Genomic DNA, 16,452 nt, shown 5'->3' on the forward strand with positions numbered 1-16,452 from the left:
TGGCTTTATATGGGAGTGTGACGTTTAAATTAGGGATGGCCAATGCACGACAGTTGCGAAAACAAAACAAATTCATCCGCCTTTGATTACGAGCCGGCGTACCTAACAAAGATGTTACACTATCGTGAGGCCTGTAATGAGAAAATATTGGTCGAGAACGAAACCAGTTTTTCCTCGATAAGGGCTGACCATGTTACGTTCAGTAATTAATTTATCATCAACATTGTCATGTTTTCTATTCATTAAGATATCTATGCTAGACAAACCCAGGTGAGTTATTTCATTTGGATCTCATTTTGTCAGAGTCTGTATGTCACTGCTTGGGGTAGAAGTCGTTTTAATCCATCTTAGTTGAGGAAACTAGATTAAACTGACCTTAAATAGCCTAAAGATGTCGAGGCTAAAGGTTTTGTGGCTTGACGTCGAACATTGTAAGACCTAAAACCCGCATTACACAAAAAATATTTAATAAATGGGGCTCCAGTTTCTTGGGGCAGTTCATCGTGCCACACCCTTTCAATATCCAAAGTTGGTATTTTTGTAGCTCAATTAGAGACTGGAGCGATTATGCTAATGAGGCCAATTTTATAATCAAAGATTCCCAACAGCTTCAAATGACCTCAGCCCCAACCTTGGGGTTAAGCCGAGAGCAGGAAACTTTGTCTTGATTAAAATTGGATCCAGGGACACCCAGCGAGCTTTCTGTTCAGGATCTCTCAGCAAACAGAATACTCAACAAATAAACCCTTCTGGAAGAACATCCAGATGCTTTAATAGGTTACGCACTTTTCTATTCACAACAAAACACAGGCAGTTTGAAAAGAATTTTACACCTTCCAAAAATTTAGTCTGAATCCAAAATAAACACGATTGTTATTTTCAGGCACTTTGAAGTTAATAGATAAGAACCGTAATAGCATTCTCACGTGGCGTGCATGTGTCAAAATTAATATATTCTCTATAATATTATTCAGAAGTATGCACATGACTGAGTGAATTGAGTATAAACAAAACCAGATGCTTAGTAATAACGAAACCTAAAGATAAACAAAATTAATGGTTTACATTAAAGCTATCCACGTTGACACCTCTTTGGACACCTCCCCAGCCCCATCCCCACCCCCAACATATTCAACAATGTGGAGCTTGGTTACTCAGCTTTCCTGGGTTCTTACAAAGATGTGAGAGAAATAAATACACTTTTTTACAATAACTGCAGAAATTCTTGTGCACTCATTGGTTAATTTTCATTGCCAATATGCGGATAGATACATGAATTTATAATTTATGCCATGCGTCAATGAGCGAAGAGTGGACAATTTGTCAATTTGTTATCGTAAAAAACAAATTGACGCGAGTTTTTCATGTGTCTGTCCTGTTTTTGACAATGAATATCATCATAACATTGTCAAAGTAGTCTGCAGATATCGCCTCGTGGATCCACAACCACTGACAATGTTACAACAAAATTCATGATCAGTCACAAGAAAAACACATGAAAAACTGACGTCAATTTGTTAAGTAGAAAATGTGATCCAAAATGGTCAGGAAGGAGTATGAATATCAAACAATATATATTTTTGTCATAAAATTCTTAACTTTCTTCACGATTTAAAGTACTACATGTATCTTGTTCGTTAAGTCGTTCCAAGTTTCTGTTCCTATTTCTGATTTTGAACACCAAGAGAAAAGGGTAGAGAGCCCTAAGGAGAGTTCATTTACAATACTTCAAATAATGTGCAAAACCAAGTTCTCAATTTACACTCCCCAAAAGAGCTTTTCCTTCTGTCTTTTCTGAATAACTTTGAAATCACTGAAATAACATGAATCATATTTAACATATAGAGCCTTGCTTCTTTGTATCCTAAAAACTTATTCTAATGTGAAGTAATCTATGACAATGATATGTATGTTGAAGTATATTGAAGTCCCTTACTGTTTAACCAAGCTCCACAAGTTGAAAATCTTAATTTTCTAGAGTTCAAGGGTCCCAAGGTACAAGTCTGTAACAACCATCGCTTCATTGAAAAAAAAAAATCCCTCCTTGAAGCTATGGAAACACTTTGCTCTTCATTTCCACTGCAACAGTCTCAAATTCATTAATTTCACAATTTTCACAGAGAATGTTGCACTGAAGTCTAAAGAGGACCTGTCTGAATTTAAAGCTTCTTAAATTAAGGTTTTGCATTCTTGGCATCACTTATTTTGCACACAGAAGTCACATGATAAAAAGTAAACTACGTGTACCTGTCAGCTTCATAACAGCACTCTTACTTTTTCACAACCAATTTACAGACCTTATCCAAGACCCATAGGCCTTTTTATTGTAAAAGGCACTAGGGTCACACTTTTAAGCAATTCTGTCACATACAAAACAGTCTTGAAATGAAACAATAGAGTTTGATTTGTCTTTTAGTTTATAAAGCAAGTGACTAGCAGAAGTGCTGCAATTCTGGCTTCTTATACTGACTCAGCATGCACATATACTCTACTTACAATATTATTTTATTGATAATGATTGCCATAACTTTATCTGTGAATACATAGTATATAGTTTATAGTTGAATCACCCATCAGAATCGCCAAGACCAATCCACTGGATTTGTCACTACACAACACTAGTGTGATGAGATTATTTATTTACAATTTGGAAATACATCCAAATAATTTTTCAGAATTAACACAAACTTTGTACCAATGACCCAGATATAAAAAATTATAATTTGAAATTTCAATAATATTCTTTTTGTATAAAACTTCTTTCCATGTCATTATTATTTCACCTACTTTTATATCTATCCATCCCTGGGGTTAACCCAAGCCATTTGTATTTAATGGGTGCACCAAGCCATTGATTTTAGCCAAGTCAGTTCAACTAAAAACAATATTGAAATGATTTTCCTGCAATATTCACATGCAGAATCTTTAGGTAGGGCACATTATTCCTCTTTGAGGATCTTTTAGTTAAAACACTAATCATAAATTATTGAAAGTTATCTTCACCTAAGCTACAAGATAAAAACCGTAGTTTAGACAAGAAAAAAAACCAACTGTCAAACCAGGTAGGTGCACCCTCATATTTAAATTTAAGAACCAAAACCACACTGACAAATAACATTAACATCCAATGATTGATCAAAAAATAAAACAACTCAAACTCTTAACTAATATTTAGCTATTTTAAGATTCTTTGAATGAATGTCGAGGGGCTACAGGAGATCCTTGACCACTAGCACCGCTCTTATCACCATTGCCATCCTGATCACTGCCAACCACTTCTTGATCACTGAACAAGGGGTTGACAACTGTCATATCACCTGTCTGCAAAGTAAACAATAATAAATGTAGAAAATGTGTTTCCAATGCAAATTACAAAGGTATGGTAATTGAATGCATCAGCTAAAAGAAGGCTACACAGTGTCCTTTGAACTGTGTTCTCTTCTTAACAAACAATGGTAAACATCACCTTTTGGTTTTCAAAAAAGAGGAATAACAGTTATTTCCTATTTCTGCATTTGAGCATAGGGGAATGGTTATGAAGCCCGGCAAATTTCTTTGCTGTGTGTTTTCGTTCTCTTTTTTGGCCTTGACCATGTTTAATAGTTGTTTACTCCGTACTGAGGAACTAACCAATAGAAACATTTTGGTTACGTAATTCATTCATAGTGTATGAGCAAAAAACAAAAGATTGAGCACAGTTGTGGACCTTCCAACATAAATCCTGACATCTTTGTTTCCTCCTTTGATGTTTGCTGGGCTTCATAACCATTTCCCTCTAAAAACCATAATTTGAGCAAAAGCTACCTGTGACATTCTAAATGACAGTAACCATCTCAACATGTTGTTGTTGACACAGCATGTATATGTGGACAACTTACCGGAGCCAGTCCGTGACACTCATAGACAGTGTAATCTTCATCATCTCCCTCATCACTATTTTCGTCATCATCAAGTGTCTCTCCCTTAATCCCTCCCTTCGTTCCACTAGCCCTGGTTTGAAACAAAAATAATTCTTACACAATGACCATAACAATGGCACTAGGGAATAGAGTAATCACTGCATACAATCTGTACATAATTATATCAACTTACTTTTCCATGGCTGACAGTTGACTTTTTGTCTGCTGATAATGATATATTTCTGCACTGTAATCAAGCTTATGGTCTCCCTAAAACAACATACAAAATTCCATTATTGAAAATATACACTCACATCATTACATTCAGGTTTTATTATCAATTCTTTCATATTTTCTGGCTAATACTTACACCTTTAATGTAGCTGAATGTAATTTAGGCTAAGTTAAACGCGAAACAATGCTGGCCAGCAGTCGCTCCCTGGGCATTGGCGCGAGGTGGCCAGGGGTTTGCACAGGGGCCTTTGTATGTTTACAGCTCGGCTTATGTTTGTGAATATCAGGTGAGTTTGGTTGAGTCATGGTTTGTATTTTGCAAGCCACAGGATGCAGAGAAAACCAGTTTTCAGGCTTGACATCTGGGCAAGCTGTAACTATGATGTACTAACTGGGAAGTCATTCTCACTACCCTGAAAACAATTCATCTCAGTCTTTAAGTAGTTAAATTTCATCAAAAATTTTCCCAAGAAACTCTACTCACCAGTTAGGCAAGTGAAGGACAGAATCTACCAGCCCAGTTGCAAAATCCACAAGCCCCAGGTTATTGGACACAACTTTCCTTGCCTTCTAATAACATAGTCAAGCCAAAACACCCATGGAAAGACCAAACAAACATAATATGCTGCCAGAGCCAAATAAAAGGTTTAATTTGGTTTTTACCATACTCAAGTTTAGAGTGGCAAGGTTAACTTACTAGTGTATGTGATAAATGAAAGATGGTAAATTTGCAGCCTGGTGAATAAAAGATAAAGATGAAAATAATGTTACCACGAGCATGGGACAAAGAAAAAATCTGAGTTCCCAACAGGTAATGTGTTCGAATCCTGTTGGAGACTCAGATTTTTTTCCTCATCCCATGCTCGTGGCAAACATTTCATCTTTATCATTTACTAATCATACAAATCTCCATAGTGAACGGAAACATACCTTAGTGACCTGTGCACCCTGTTTTGTAGCTCCATAACTTGAATACTCTGCTTCACTCACAGCCTTTGCTGTAGTGTGCAGCCTTACAAGAAAATATTACATTTTAGTTTAACCATTCAAACACAGCAAAACAATAAAATGTATTTATCATGCACTGTGTAACGTTGTCCCTGGGGTACTATGTCATTGCAACATGTTGTCACAATGCTTCATTAGCAGGGCGTTGGTATATCTATATGACGTTGTCTTCATTTGTATTCATTCGGGTCATACGGCTGCTTTTTCGCCCCCTAAATTAAATACCCAATGACTTTGTCTCCTTGAATCCAGGTCCTGCTGGACCTTTGCCGCAGGTTGCACCCAACAGCCTAAGTGATGAGTCTTTTTCGCTTGATGGAAGTACGCTGTTGAGTTCATACAGTGGTTTGTATGACACCTTTGATTCTTCGATCGAACTAGACCACTGCGAATTGTATCCTCTTTTTGATCTTGGTTTGGATGATAAAGGTTTAAGGATTGGTCACTGGAATGTTAATCGCTTAACTTCAACTAAGTTTGATCAGATCAAGTTTTTCCTTGCCGGAGAGTCTGGTAGACCTCAAGTTGACATGCTTTTCTTAAACGAAACATTCTTAAAGCCTGATATTCCCGACTCATTATGTGCCGTTCCCGGATTTACAATTTATCACTGTGACAGAATATCGAAATGTGGTGGCGGTGTAATGGCCTTTGTCAATCAAGATCTGCGTGTGAAGCGTAGAGCTGACTTGGAGAATGCTCACTTAGAGATTATTTGGCTGGAGGTTTTCCCATTCAAGTCAGAAAGGTCTCTTTTTATTTCAGGAATTTACCATCCGCCCTTGTACTCTTCGGCTGACGATACTCGCTCGCTGACGATACTCGTGTTAATTTCACCCCCAAGCCTTACTTTCTATTAAGTAAAAAAGTGAAGATGAAATAATTATTATCAAAGTCCCAATGGAGCAAGATGACATAATTCCTTGGACAATGAGAGTTGAGAATAATTTCATGTAAACAAGGCTTGGTATTCAAGAAAACACACACCAGGGGAGGAGTTGATGACTTTTGAAAAGGTCATACAAAAAGGTAAAAATAAACTGTTGTAAGACTATGGACAAAATTCACACTAATGCTGCATTAACTGGCTCAATTGTGCTGTGAATAACTGGGCCAGATAGTGACGCAAACAGCAGTAATTACCGCTGAACAGAGCAAGCTAAAGGGTTCTCCCTTTGCCCTCAAAAAGATAAACTACTTGAAGTCAAACACTTGGTAAGCTGCTTGAATAACATAACAAATAACAACTTAAAAACTACATCTCTCAAAGAAATACTGTAACAAAATTAATGCGAGTTTACTTACTTATACCAGCAGTACCCTGCTAACGCCAACCCTGCAATCCCAGCCACACTGCAACCAATTACTATAACTAAAGAGAAAAAGATTTTGTTAAAATGACATGCTTACATCACAGTCACATGTAATTTAGCTTTGTTGTTTCGTCAATTCAAAAAACAATCCCCTTACTGTCAGAAAATAGAAAATGAGAGTCAAGTGCTTGAAAAAAATATTTAGACAGCAAAATTTGACGTGTTTCCATAGAGACACAAGCCTATTTGCAACTATTCTTGCTATTTCTTTAATAATAGCATCTCATTGCAAATCTGATATGAAGAACATAATAATAATATTATTATGGCTTTTAAATCAGTATTAAGTTCAAGAAGAAGTCTTCAAATTTAAAATCTTCATTACTTTGGTCAAGCTAATCAGAATTACATTTTGGCAGAATAGTAAAATGCTTCATGGTCCATTTTCAATTTCACTGAAAGTGGGAGGCAACCTGTCTACAACTGATGCCTTAGGGAATGAGGCACTGCATAAAATAAGGTGTTTATGAATCAGACGAAGTCAGGCAGCTAAACAAAAACTCCTGCCATTTTTCCAGTTTTTACTTTTCTCCACAACTGTACCAAGCAAAGTGATGAAAAAAGCCACAATAGAGGTTTATACATTCTATGAATTTGTAGGCTTAGCCATGATTTAAAATAGCAAATCATTCAGTGTTAAATTCCCTGCCTCGCAACAACCACAAATGTCCTCTGTCACAGTGATTTTATTACAATTTGCTACCACTAGGCAGTCCCTGCGACTTGTATTTATACCTCATCATACTTTTTTGTTATGTTTCGGCAGCATATTAGGCATGTTTGGTTGAGCCATGGTTTGTATTTTGGTGGCAAGACTAAAGGCGCCCGATATACTGCCAAGCAGACTAAAACAAAAGGTATAATAACATTATTTATAGATATTTATCATACCCAAATTTGGCCAAAGTGACCATGACATCGTAGCCATATTGGGTCATTGACTTGATATTGCAGGATATCAGGACAGTAAGCACAGTCTGTGATTGACTGATTGCAAATTTGGGTACAGTGACACAAAAAATCACAAGTCTCAGTCCAAAAGCAATGTGTCTTTTTTCCTATAGACTGACCCCATTTCTATTATTTTCAAGACCAATTATTATAACCAATTAATTTGCAGCAATGCCAGTAACATGCAATTGTAGTTATGTAATAAGTTTAAAATTTTTACAATCTTTAAACCTCTTTTAAAAACATATTTATTCGAAGTGGCTTATAATATATAACTGACATTAATTACATAGTTTATGATATTGGAATAATGTTCATAATGTTGATGTATACAGACAATTTTTTTAGTTTATTTATTTCATTCTTTTGTTCTTCTAATTTATTTTATCACTGATTGTGATGCATTTTTCTTTTTATTTCGATGTTAATATCATTAGAATTAGGATCATGATTGCCATTTTAATTTTTTATTTGTGAATAGTTTTTATGAATAATTTTGTAAAGTGCATGTGAACATATCCACATGTTAATTTCCACGATAAAAGTACCATTATTATTTATTCATTATTAATATTATAATTTGGGTAGCTGATCTTTGCAACTCAATTTACTTGGACCCAATAAAGCCACAGAAATTTCTTGATATTTTAAGCTCAACAAGCTAGAATTATAATGCAAAAGAACTGGGTAGCTTTGATAGTGAACAACTCCAATGTAAACTCCAATGTAAACACAGTGATTGTAATCTGTTTGAAACTGAGACCTGTTTTTCACTAGCTGTACCATGCTATGGTCTCCTAATAAAGTTCTTGCTCTTCTCTCTCTTCATGCTGTTTTCAGTGAGAATGTAAACCACTGTAAACCAAGGTATCCACCCTTCGAAAGAAGCAACCCATGAAAACTGACAACCCTCTAAAGTAATGACAAAACTGAAAATAACAAAACTCAGTGAAGTTTGACTTTTTGGAAGTAAATCTGAGAAACAAATGACAAAAAGGACAGTTGATTACTCTGCCCTGATATAAAATTTTCTCTTGCACCTCTAACTTACAGGAATATTCTACAAACAAAAATAAAATAGACTTGTTTTTGCAATTTTAATGTACGCTTACAGCAAAGAAAAGTCTAAAAGTTCCATGAAGCTGATAAAAAATTCTAATGATTAAATGATAAGAATCATTTCACTCTGAGTAGACACGCATGATTGTATGTTTTCAAATTACCCAGAGCTGTCCATTACTCAATTTAGCTATTTGAGCCAAACTTTTGCATCAACTGTTGGAAGATAATCTTTTGGCACCTTAAAATAGACCGATAAAGCATACATTTGAAACATGAATCTTGTTTTCACAAGGACATTTCCAAACACTGGCACTGACATAAAATGTTTTAAAATTTAATTTCATTAAACCTGCATTGAGTAGCATTTTGTCTACACAGTGTTACTAATTAAAACAGTTTCCTTTTGTTTCTCTTGCCACAGCTCTTTCCAAATATAAGTCCATTCAAGGACAGCTTGCTAACAACAGTAACTATATTTCATTGTCAAAAAATTAACACCATCTAATTGCCCTTTTTGTTCAAAGGAATCAGCCAGGTGAAAACACCTGCCAATTTATTATAATAGAAGTGACTGAAAATTTAAAAGAATTTGATTGTGTCCATCATAAAAGCTTAAGGGCAGTACAGGATATATTCTTATACTCCAACAGTCACTAGTTCTGCAAATTTATTATTATTTTATGGAATTTAAAAAACTAACTTCAGTCTGAAAGTCATTGTTATTTGTCAATTTTCAATATTTTTTTTTTCCAATTTTTGCCACAACTTTTTCAGAAACCATAATATTACTTCCATTTAACATAAAATTTTCTTGATTTTAATAATTCCATAAATATTTCTAAAAACTACAGTCATTACTTGCTATTTCACAGCAACAGTTATTTCCTGAAACACAGTAGTGATAAAATAAATGTTCGCTTCCCCAGCATATCCAAATTTTTTTGGTCCTGTATTTTCATTGAAGTTCATGACCTAAGATGATTAATGTCATAAAAAGAAACTAGTTTGCAAGCCAAGTGCAATATTATTCTGGACGAGTCCAAGAGTAAATGAATTGAAAAGTAATTATTGGTCATCTATCAAAATATCTCAACACCATTACAAATTTCTGAGAGATATAATGCCAAGACTCTACTGAATAAACAATATAACATATAATATTGTCAATATTGCCTGAGGAGTAAACAAGAAACAACGTCATCAGGAAGGGAAATCTACCGACATTAAAAACTTACGTCAGTTTTAATACACAGTCCTAGAAACGGTCTGCATGTTGCGTTAGTCAAAAGAATTCTGAATGTATGCACATTTTACACCAAAGCGTCTTATAAAGGATTATTTTTACAAACTTTCATCTAACTGCAAAATTAATGAACATTGTATCCCCCGCTGAATGGAAATGGTAGTTCCCTAACGAAGAGTTTTCGTATTTGTTGCAATGGAAAAAATAACAATTAAGATTATACGCAAGAAATTGTAACCCACAAAGACTTCATGAAGATTCAAAGGTTCGACACGCCAACATAAGGAAATGGCTCGTATTTCAGGAAATAAAGGAGAAAGGATCACCGCAGATCACCGGACTAGTTAGTTCCAGCCTCACCTTCATAAATCAAAATTTTGGAAGTTTTGAAGCAATCACCCTTGGAAAATGCCTACAACATTTTCCAGCTAATCACACTCCTTGTTTTCGTTTTCGAAACAATGAACAAAATACTATAATCATTTCCCACGAAACATTCAGAAGTAAAAACACGGGCGCCACTATATTTTTCGTGTCTCTACTAAGTAGCTACATTGGCGTCTTTTTAACGTTGCCTAATATAATGAAAAACCGAAAATAACATTACAATAGTGATCATGTTGTAAGCCGCCCACTTCTTCCCAAATCAAGGTTGAATTTCACATATCAGAAATCGCGATATTTGAATATTTGTCACACTTAAATAGCACTTGAAAAATTACCTTCCCCAAAAATGTCTCCTGTTGAAAACAATATTAAGACTTTAAATTTGATTTCTGTTAGATAAAAAAGGAGAGAAAGAACTTACATAAAAAATAAATGTCGTCCAACTCTGCTCTGGCTGGGGTGTTCTTTACTTTCAAGATGTACGGAGGTGGTGTTGACGCTGACGAGTTGGAATCTGGAACAACCGCGAATCCGCCATTCGAAGATTCCAGCTCAGCTGTTTTGCCTTGTTCGGCAGTTTGCGCCAATTTATTTTTGCCATCTCGGGCTAGACCGTCTCTTGTGGCATGGCGTTGATCTTTATTTCTCTTCGAATCAATATTTAATCGCTCCTTTCGCTCATAATTTCTATTTGTCCTGATATCATGCCGATTTTTACTCTCTCCGTCATTTTTCGGGGTTAACCGCCTCTCGTTGTTCGAAAGCTCCTTCGATTCGACATCATGAGAATTAGCCTTATCTTCTAATGCTTGGCTTCCACTATTCGGTAACGTTTCCTCCAAGAGATTTTTACTTGATTCATCTTCCAGACTATCCGAACTGGAGTCTTCGAGCCCGGTCGCTGGAGCGCTCTCTAAATCCCTCTCTTCTTCGTCGCTCAGAGAAGACGCTGTCGTCGGAGTATTTCTCCTGAAGGAATCGAAAACTTTGTGCAACTCTAGTCCGTCAGTGACTACTACATTTTCATACTCGGCTCTTTTCTGTTCCACACCTGAAAAACATATTCAACATGCTTGAGAAATGAAAAATATGCAAAAAGGTACATGAACAGAAAAGCTTGTTGGTCTAAAATGGCGAATACTGCCTTAATTCTTTGTTCTAAATCTCAAGATATGGAGAAAAAAAAATCCCACTGGCAAACCAGGATTTCAACAAAGGGTTGGTTCTACCACAGCAAGAAGCTGTAACTAGTATTTTGAAAACTGATACATTGGGAAATTGTCATTTCTTCTGATATGAGATTCGTTGCATATGCCTCGCCATGTTTGAATTTCGCTTTCCTTCACGACGCTGAGCTGAATTTTATTTGCTCTTTTTTGGCAGTAAAAATTCTGTCAAAACCTATCTTCCAACAAAATTTATGTCGGTTCAAGTAGTTCTAATACATGGTCGAGAGATCACAATATTTTCCAGCGGACGTCCGTAAACTTCAAAAATTTGAATATTTTTCACGCCAGTGGACCGTACAACGCGGAAAAACAACAGGTCGCAAGGGCAAAAGTAATATACTTTCAACGCCAGAAAAATAAGGAACATATGAGGTATACTATAACCTACATGCCCAAAATTTAAGGGCAAAAAATCAAATTCAAGCAGAAAACGCTCTCAATGAATAATGTAAATGTAAACAAGCAACTCGCCCGTTCGCCTCGCACAGAACTTCATTTACACCTACCGCGAGTTTTGGTTTTCGAAACTATACGTCGTTGGAAAACAAGCCTGGCAGAAGATCTAGCCTCCCAAATAAACGCAATAAAGTTTCAAAATTTAAACTACGTAAATTCAAATTTTCACGACGTAATTCCTCCGTTACAAGAACCTTGGTACAAGACATCTTTCGGCTCCACCACGCGTGAACATCACTCGGTGTACCTGCAATCTTTCACGTCGGTACCAGTTTCGGGAACTACTCTAGAATAAAACAACTAGAGCATCAAATTGTACAGTACTTACCTCCTATATGCTGACTTCCCTGGAAGAGTAAAAAGGAAAGAAAAAGGAGGTACAGGTTCGAATTCATCGCCGAAACTTCACCCCAACATTTTCAAACATTCGAACACCCGTCACCGGAAAGCTCTCTTCACGAACGGCTGTGAACGCGTGGAATGCTGGGCAATCTGTTAATTAGCATAATTAATTTATGCTATTGACGCGATAAGGACAAAAGAAACTCACTTATAGCCATTTTTTTTTTTTTTTTTTTGAAGGCGCTCTTTCCAGTTTCGCTTGCAAAATAAAACCGTTCTTGTGAGAAGCACATGCGAATCTGTTTGCAATGACTAAAGCTACTCCTGTTTACAACACAAAAATATTTTTCCAATTGGAAAAACTTAAGCGGATCAGGTGTAAAATCAATACATTGCCCCTTTCGGCATTGACGCTTATTTGCATGCGGAATTTCGTGATCCATGCCACTATGCGAAAAATATACAGAGGTCGAGAGAAGGTCTTTTTCCTCGCAGACAAGTAGCGGTAAAAAACAAAATTATACTTTGAAAATAAAGCTGGAACAGGGAAAATTTTGTTTTCAATTTTACTTAAATTGGATTTGTGGACAGAAGAAAGAAATATTGACAACCGTTCGTGCTCGGAAAAGATGACTAGATTTCAGTTCAAGTTATTCAAAGTCCCTTTAAACCGGATTTACAGCAACGAATTTGATTGGATAGCTATTGACGTAAAGATTTAGAGCCCTTTGTCGCTAGAACAAAGTTTGCTGGACATGATTGTTGATGTGGACGCCTACAAATCAACGAAGTGGTCAATAAAATCCCACTGTGTTGGCTTGGCAAAGTAAGGTGATACGATTTATCTGGGACCGTAAAGATCCATGAAAGAGCTTCAATTTCAGGCCAAAAAGACGGCAACAACACTGATATTTTCGGAGATATTTGTTTTTATCTTCATGAGAATTGAACATCTGCGCTTGTCTCCATGGTAACAAGAGTGATTACTAAAAGAATGCGGTAAATCATAGACGTAACGCTATTATTGTCCTTGTCCTCGAACAATGGGCTAAAAAGAAAGCGGAAAAAATATAGCCACTTAAAAAATATCCTGTTTGTGGTCTTTGACATGACATGCAACGAGATCCCGGGGCCTTCAAAGTGAGATGAAAGACTTTTACGTTTTGCCAGTCGAACTTCTTTGCAATCTACGCAGGGAAATGCTAAGACCCAAGTAACAGAAATGTTCTTCATGGAGTAATTCGAATTTTTTACGTATGAGTTAATTAAAATTTTGTTCGCCGGGTGACTATTGTTATGTTAAACGTTGAATGTGCAAAACACTCCAATTAGCTGACCTCCAGATACAGAACTTTGCATCGCAAGAAGACTTATAAATTTCATTTTAGTTTCGAAAAATTCACCTGAAATTTCCAGTGAATACAAAGATTCATTTTCAGCATTTTGCTTTTTACAAACCTTTACAGTTCTGACCTAAATGAACCGTTTTCATTTCAGTAGCCGGGGAAAGTATTTGCAGTGCTTTTGAGTCTTAATTACGCTGTGGCTGCCAGATAGAAAAACCCCAAGAGATCTTGAAAACCCTCTATCTTCATAACTTCTTTATACTGGTCAGCTCCATTCTAACTCCATGGTCATATTATAAAGTACACCGTTCAAAAAACTGTTCTTTCCCCAGTAACAGAGACAGCGACTTTCATTTCGTTAAATTATAATCTGCTTTTATCAGAGAGCAGCCATGGACTTAAGAAATATCAGTTGTGAAAAATATTTATTTATCCATTCATTTATTTATTTATTTATTTATTTATTTATTTATTTATTTATTTATTATTTGTTTACTCATCCCACGTTTCTGTTTGTTTTCGTCATAACTGCGGACCGACTTTTGCAAATAAGTGGATAATGAAAACGCACAGAGAAAATGGAAATTTAAATTACGTGCTAGCTTGTAGATCAAAGGTAATGTTGGTCTCAAGAAAGGACTGGATGATCAACATGAAAAGGTATCAACCTTTACCATTTTTTTTGTAGCCCTTACTCAGCCGTTTCTTTCTCTTTTTCGATCAATATTTTTTTTTTTTCAACGAGCAAACGAGCTCGCAAGAGCGACCGCAAAAATAAACCGTCTATTTTCTGTTTCCCCGCCCCCATGCACCCTCGTGCGTTTGCGGTTGTTTAATTTTCCGTAGTTTATTTAGTGCCCTCCGAGATATGATGTTACAGAAAAGAAAAGGTCAGTGAACAGACTTATTATGTTTCGAAGGAATCCACTGTGAAGTAATCTGCCTGGTGTGACTGAAAAATAGGTGGATCAGAAGTCCATAAATTTTGATATCATCCGGCTAAAGTCGTTGAATACGTGTATTGTAATTTCAGTGATAAGTAAATATGCAAATATTTTAAATAATTTTATTAGCACCTCGACGCTCGATCATTCTGCCTACATGTGTTTGGTTGCGTTGTGTTAATATTTGAAGAGAAGATATAAACTAATTGGCAGGTTGTTTTACAAATTAAAAGAATTTTAAGATATACAGTCGAAAATTTTCGAATTCGGCACAGTTTAAAAATGCAACACCACAAATGCAAGAAAGAAAAAACAACAAAAAGGAACTGAAACAGAGGGTGTTATTAATTCTGCACCCATGCCAGACCTTGCAGGCAGATAGCAGCAGTTGTCAAGAGAACATCGGACCTCTTGTAAAATGTGACTGGTTTTGAGGTATTACGCTGAATGACCAGACCGTCAGTCTTTGAGTTTGTTGAATGAATGTAGGATCTGCAGTCAATGCTTCCAATGCTAGGCGCATTGATTATTTGGACTTATATATCGATCTCTGCCGCCTCGAAACAGACCTGTATTTGACTGCAGGTTTTCGGTGCACCTAGGGACTTGGAATCAAGAGGGGCTCTAGATTGTACCCTATTATTTTATACTTAATTGTTAAACCGAATAAGAAAGCCGATAGGTTTGGGGTTGGGAATTTCCAACGCTCTCTCGAGTCCAGTCTCCGTTCCTGCCAGTAACTTGATCAAGCCTGTTAATCCTGGATTCTACTCAGTGAAATTTAAGAGAGGATGCGAGATGCGCTTTTTAAAACTCTTTACTCTTTTTCAGACAGAAATATGTGATCTTGCTTACTTTTTTTTCAAATCTGACCCAAACTTTCCATACCCAGTTACAGACTATAGTTTAAAAACATACTCTAATTCTGCAGATCACAATGGCCAAAATTTACAGCCCATTTCAGACCAAAATGGCAGGAGCTTTGCTCCGCATATACCTCTATAACTTAGATAAGAGATTAACTCTCCCCACCCCCTCTCTCCCGCTGGGAAAGCGCATGTGCGCATGAACCTAGTCCAGGAGCCTCTGATTCACATATGGCAGGTGCGCGAAGCTTAACGTTTTCGTACGCAAAACTTTTTACCGAATAGCATAAAGCAGCTTGAAATAACCTAAAACAACCGAATTCAATAAAGGTAAAGGTTTCTACCAATGGATGTTCTCAGTGCTCTGCTGATGTTGCTGTTGTTGTCAATTTTGTCATTCTGCGTGCGATAAGAAGGTTTCGAAAAGGTCTTCTACGTACAAAATTAGTAATAAATATCATGCTTTATTGATAAATCGGATTTACGTCATTCAAGCCAAGCCGATGTCGGGATATTATTTATTCTTTAAAAATAAATTGCGTCAAAATTGATAAAATGCAAATCTTCTTAGCATGGAGACGACTCATCCCGCGGGAAAAGGTTTTCATTTGAAATTTGGAAGGAATACAAGATCGTAAAACAAGTTCGGCTAGATTCTCCAACCAGTGATGATGTGAGTGCGTTCATACATCAGGATTAGCCCGAAAACCAAGTTAAGAAAACTATTTACATGTGTTTTCATTATGAAACTACTCACTTTTGAAGACAATAAACCTCAGCAAGTTCGCGAAAACTTTTAAGCCTTACTTTTGATTTATCTTTGGTTTGAATTATATGGCTAACTGGCCTATAAATGCTTCTCATTTTCACCAGTTTGCTATCATAAACTCTTGCGAAACCAGAGAAAATCTAATTATTTATTCAGCTGGATAAAGCATTTAACGAACAAGATAAAATATTTGTTTCATTGCGCCTGCATGCCCACGCTGATTTAAATGGAAGGAAATAAAAGGGGTTTAATTCAGCAAATATTTACGAAGCTCTGACGTCACAAAGTGATAATCACAATGCAAGTAAAGGAGAAAAGTACACAGAAATCGTATTTATTCAAG

General features: G+C 36.2%; 1 protein-coding gene across 1 annotated transcript; it reads right to left on the reverse strand.

The window, feature by feature from the left end:
- Window positions 1–747: 747 nt before the first annotated feature.
- LOC110050781 (uncharacterized) lies at window positions 748–12,318 on the reverse strand. The gene is made up of 7 exons (XM_020756746.2): window positions 12,171–12,318; window positions 10,579–11,208; window positions 6,447–6,513; window positions 5,064–5,145; window positions 4,093–4,169; window positions 3,879–3,990; window positions 748–3,321 (listed from the first exon to the last, which is right to left on the reverse strand). The coding sequence occupies exons 1-7, from the start codon at window positions 12,235–12,237 to the stop codon at window positions 3,181–3,183; spliced, it is 1,176 nt and encodes a 391-aa protein (XP_020612405.2). The 5' UTR covers window positions 12,238–12,318; the 3' UTR covers window positions 748–3,180.
- Between the last annotated feature and the right edge of the window lie 4,134 nt (window positions 12,319–16,452).

The sequence above is a fragment of the Orbicella faveolata genome, unplaced genomic scaffold (assembly GCF_042242905.1).
Source record: "Orbicella faveolata isolate gen_17 unplaced genomic scaffold, um_ofav_v1 contig_36, whole genome shotgun sequence".
In the NCBI taxonomy this organism is placed as follows: domain Eukaryota; kingdom Metazoa; phylum Cnidaria; class Anthozoa; order Scleractinia; family Merulinidae; genus Orbicella; species Orbicella faveolata.

Coding starts and splice junctions, on each gene's coding strand:
- LOC110050781 (XM_020756746.2), bottom strand. CDS start 12,237: ATGAATTCGAACCTGTACCTCCTTTTTCTTTCCTTTTTACTCTTCCAG. Junction 6,514..10,578: donor GGACGACATTTATTTTTTAT/GTAAGTTCTTTC, acceptor TTTTCTCTTTAG/TTATAGTAATTGGTTGCAGT. Junction 3,991..4,092: donor CAACTGTCAGCCATGGAAAA/GTAAGTTGATAT, acceptor GTTTCAAACCAG/GGCTAGTGGAACGAAGGGAG.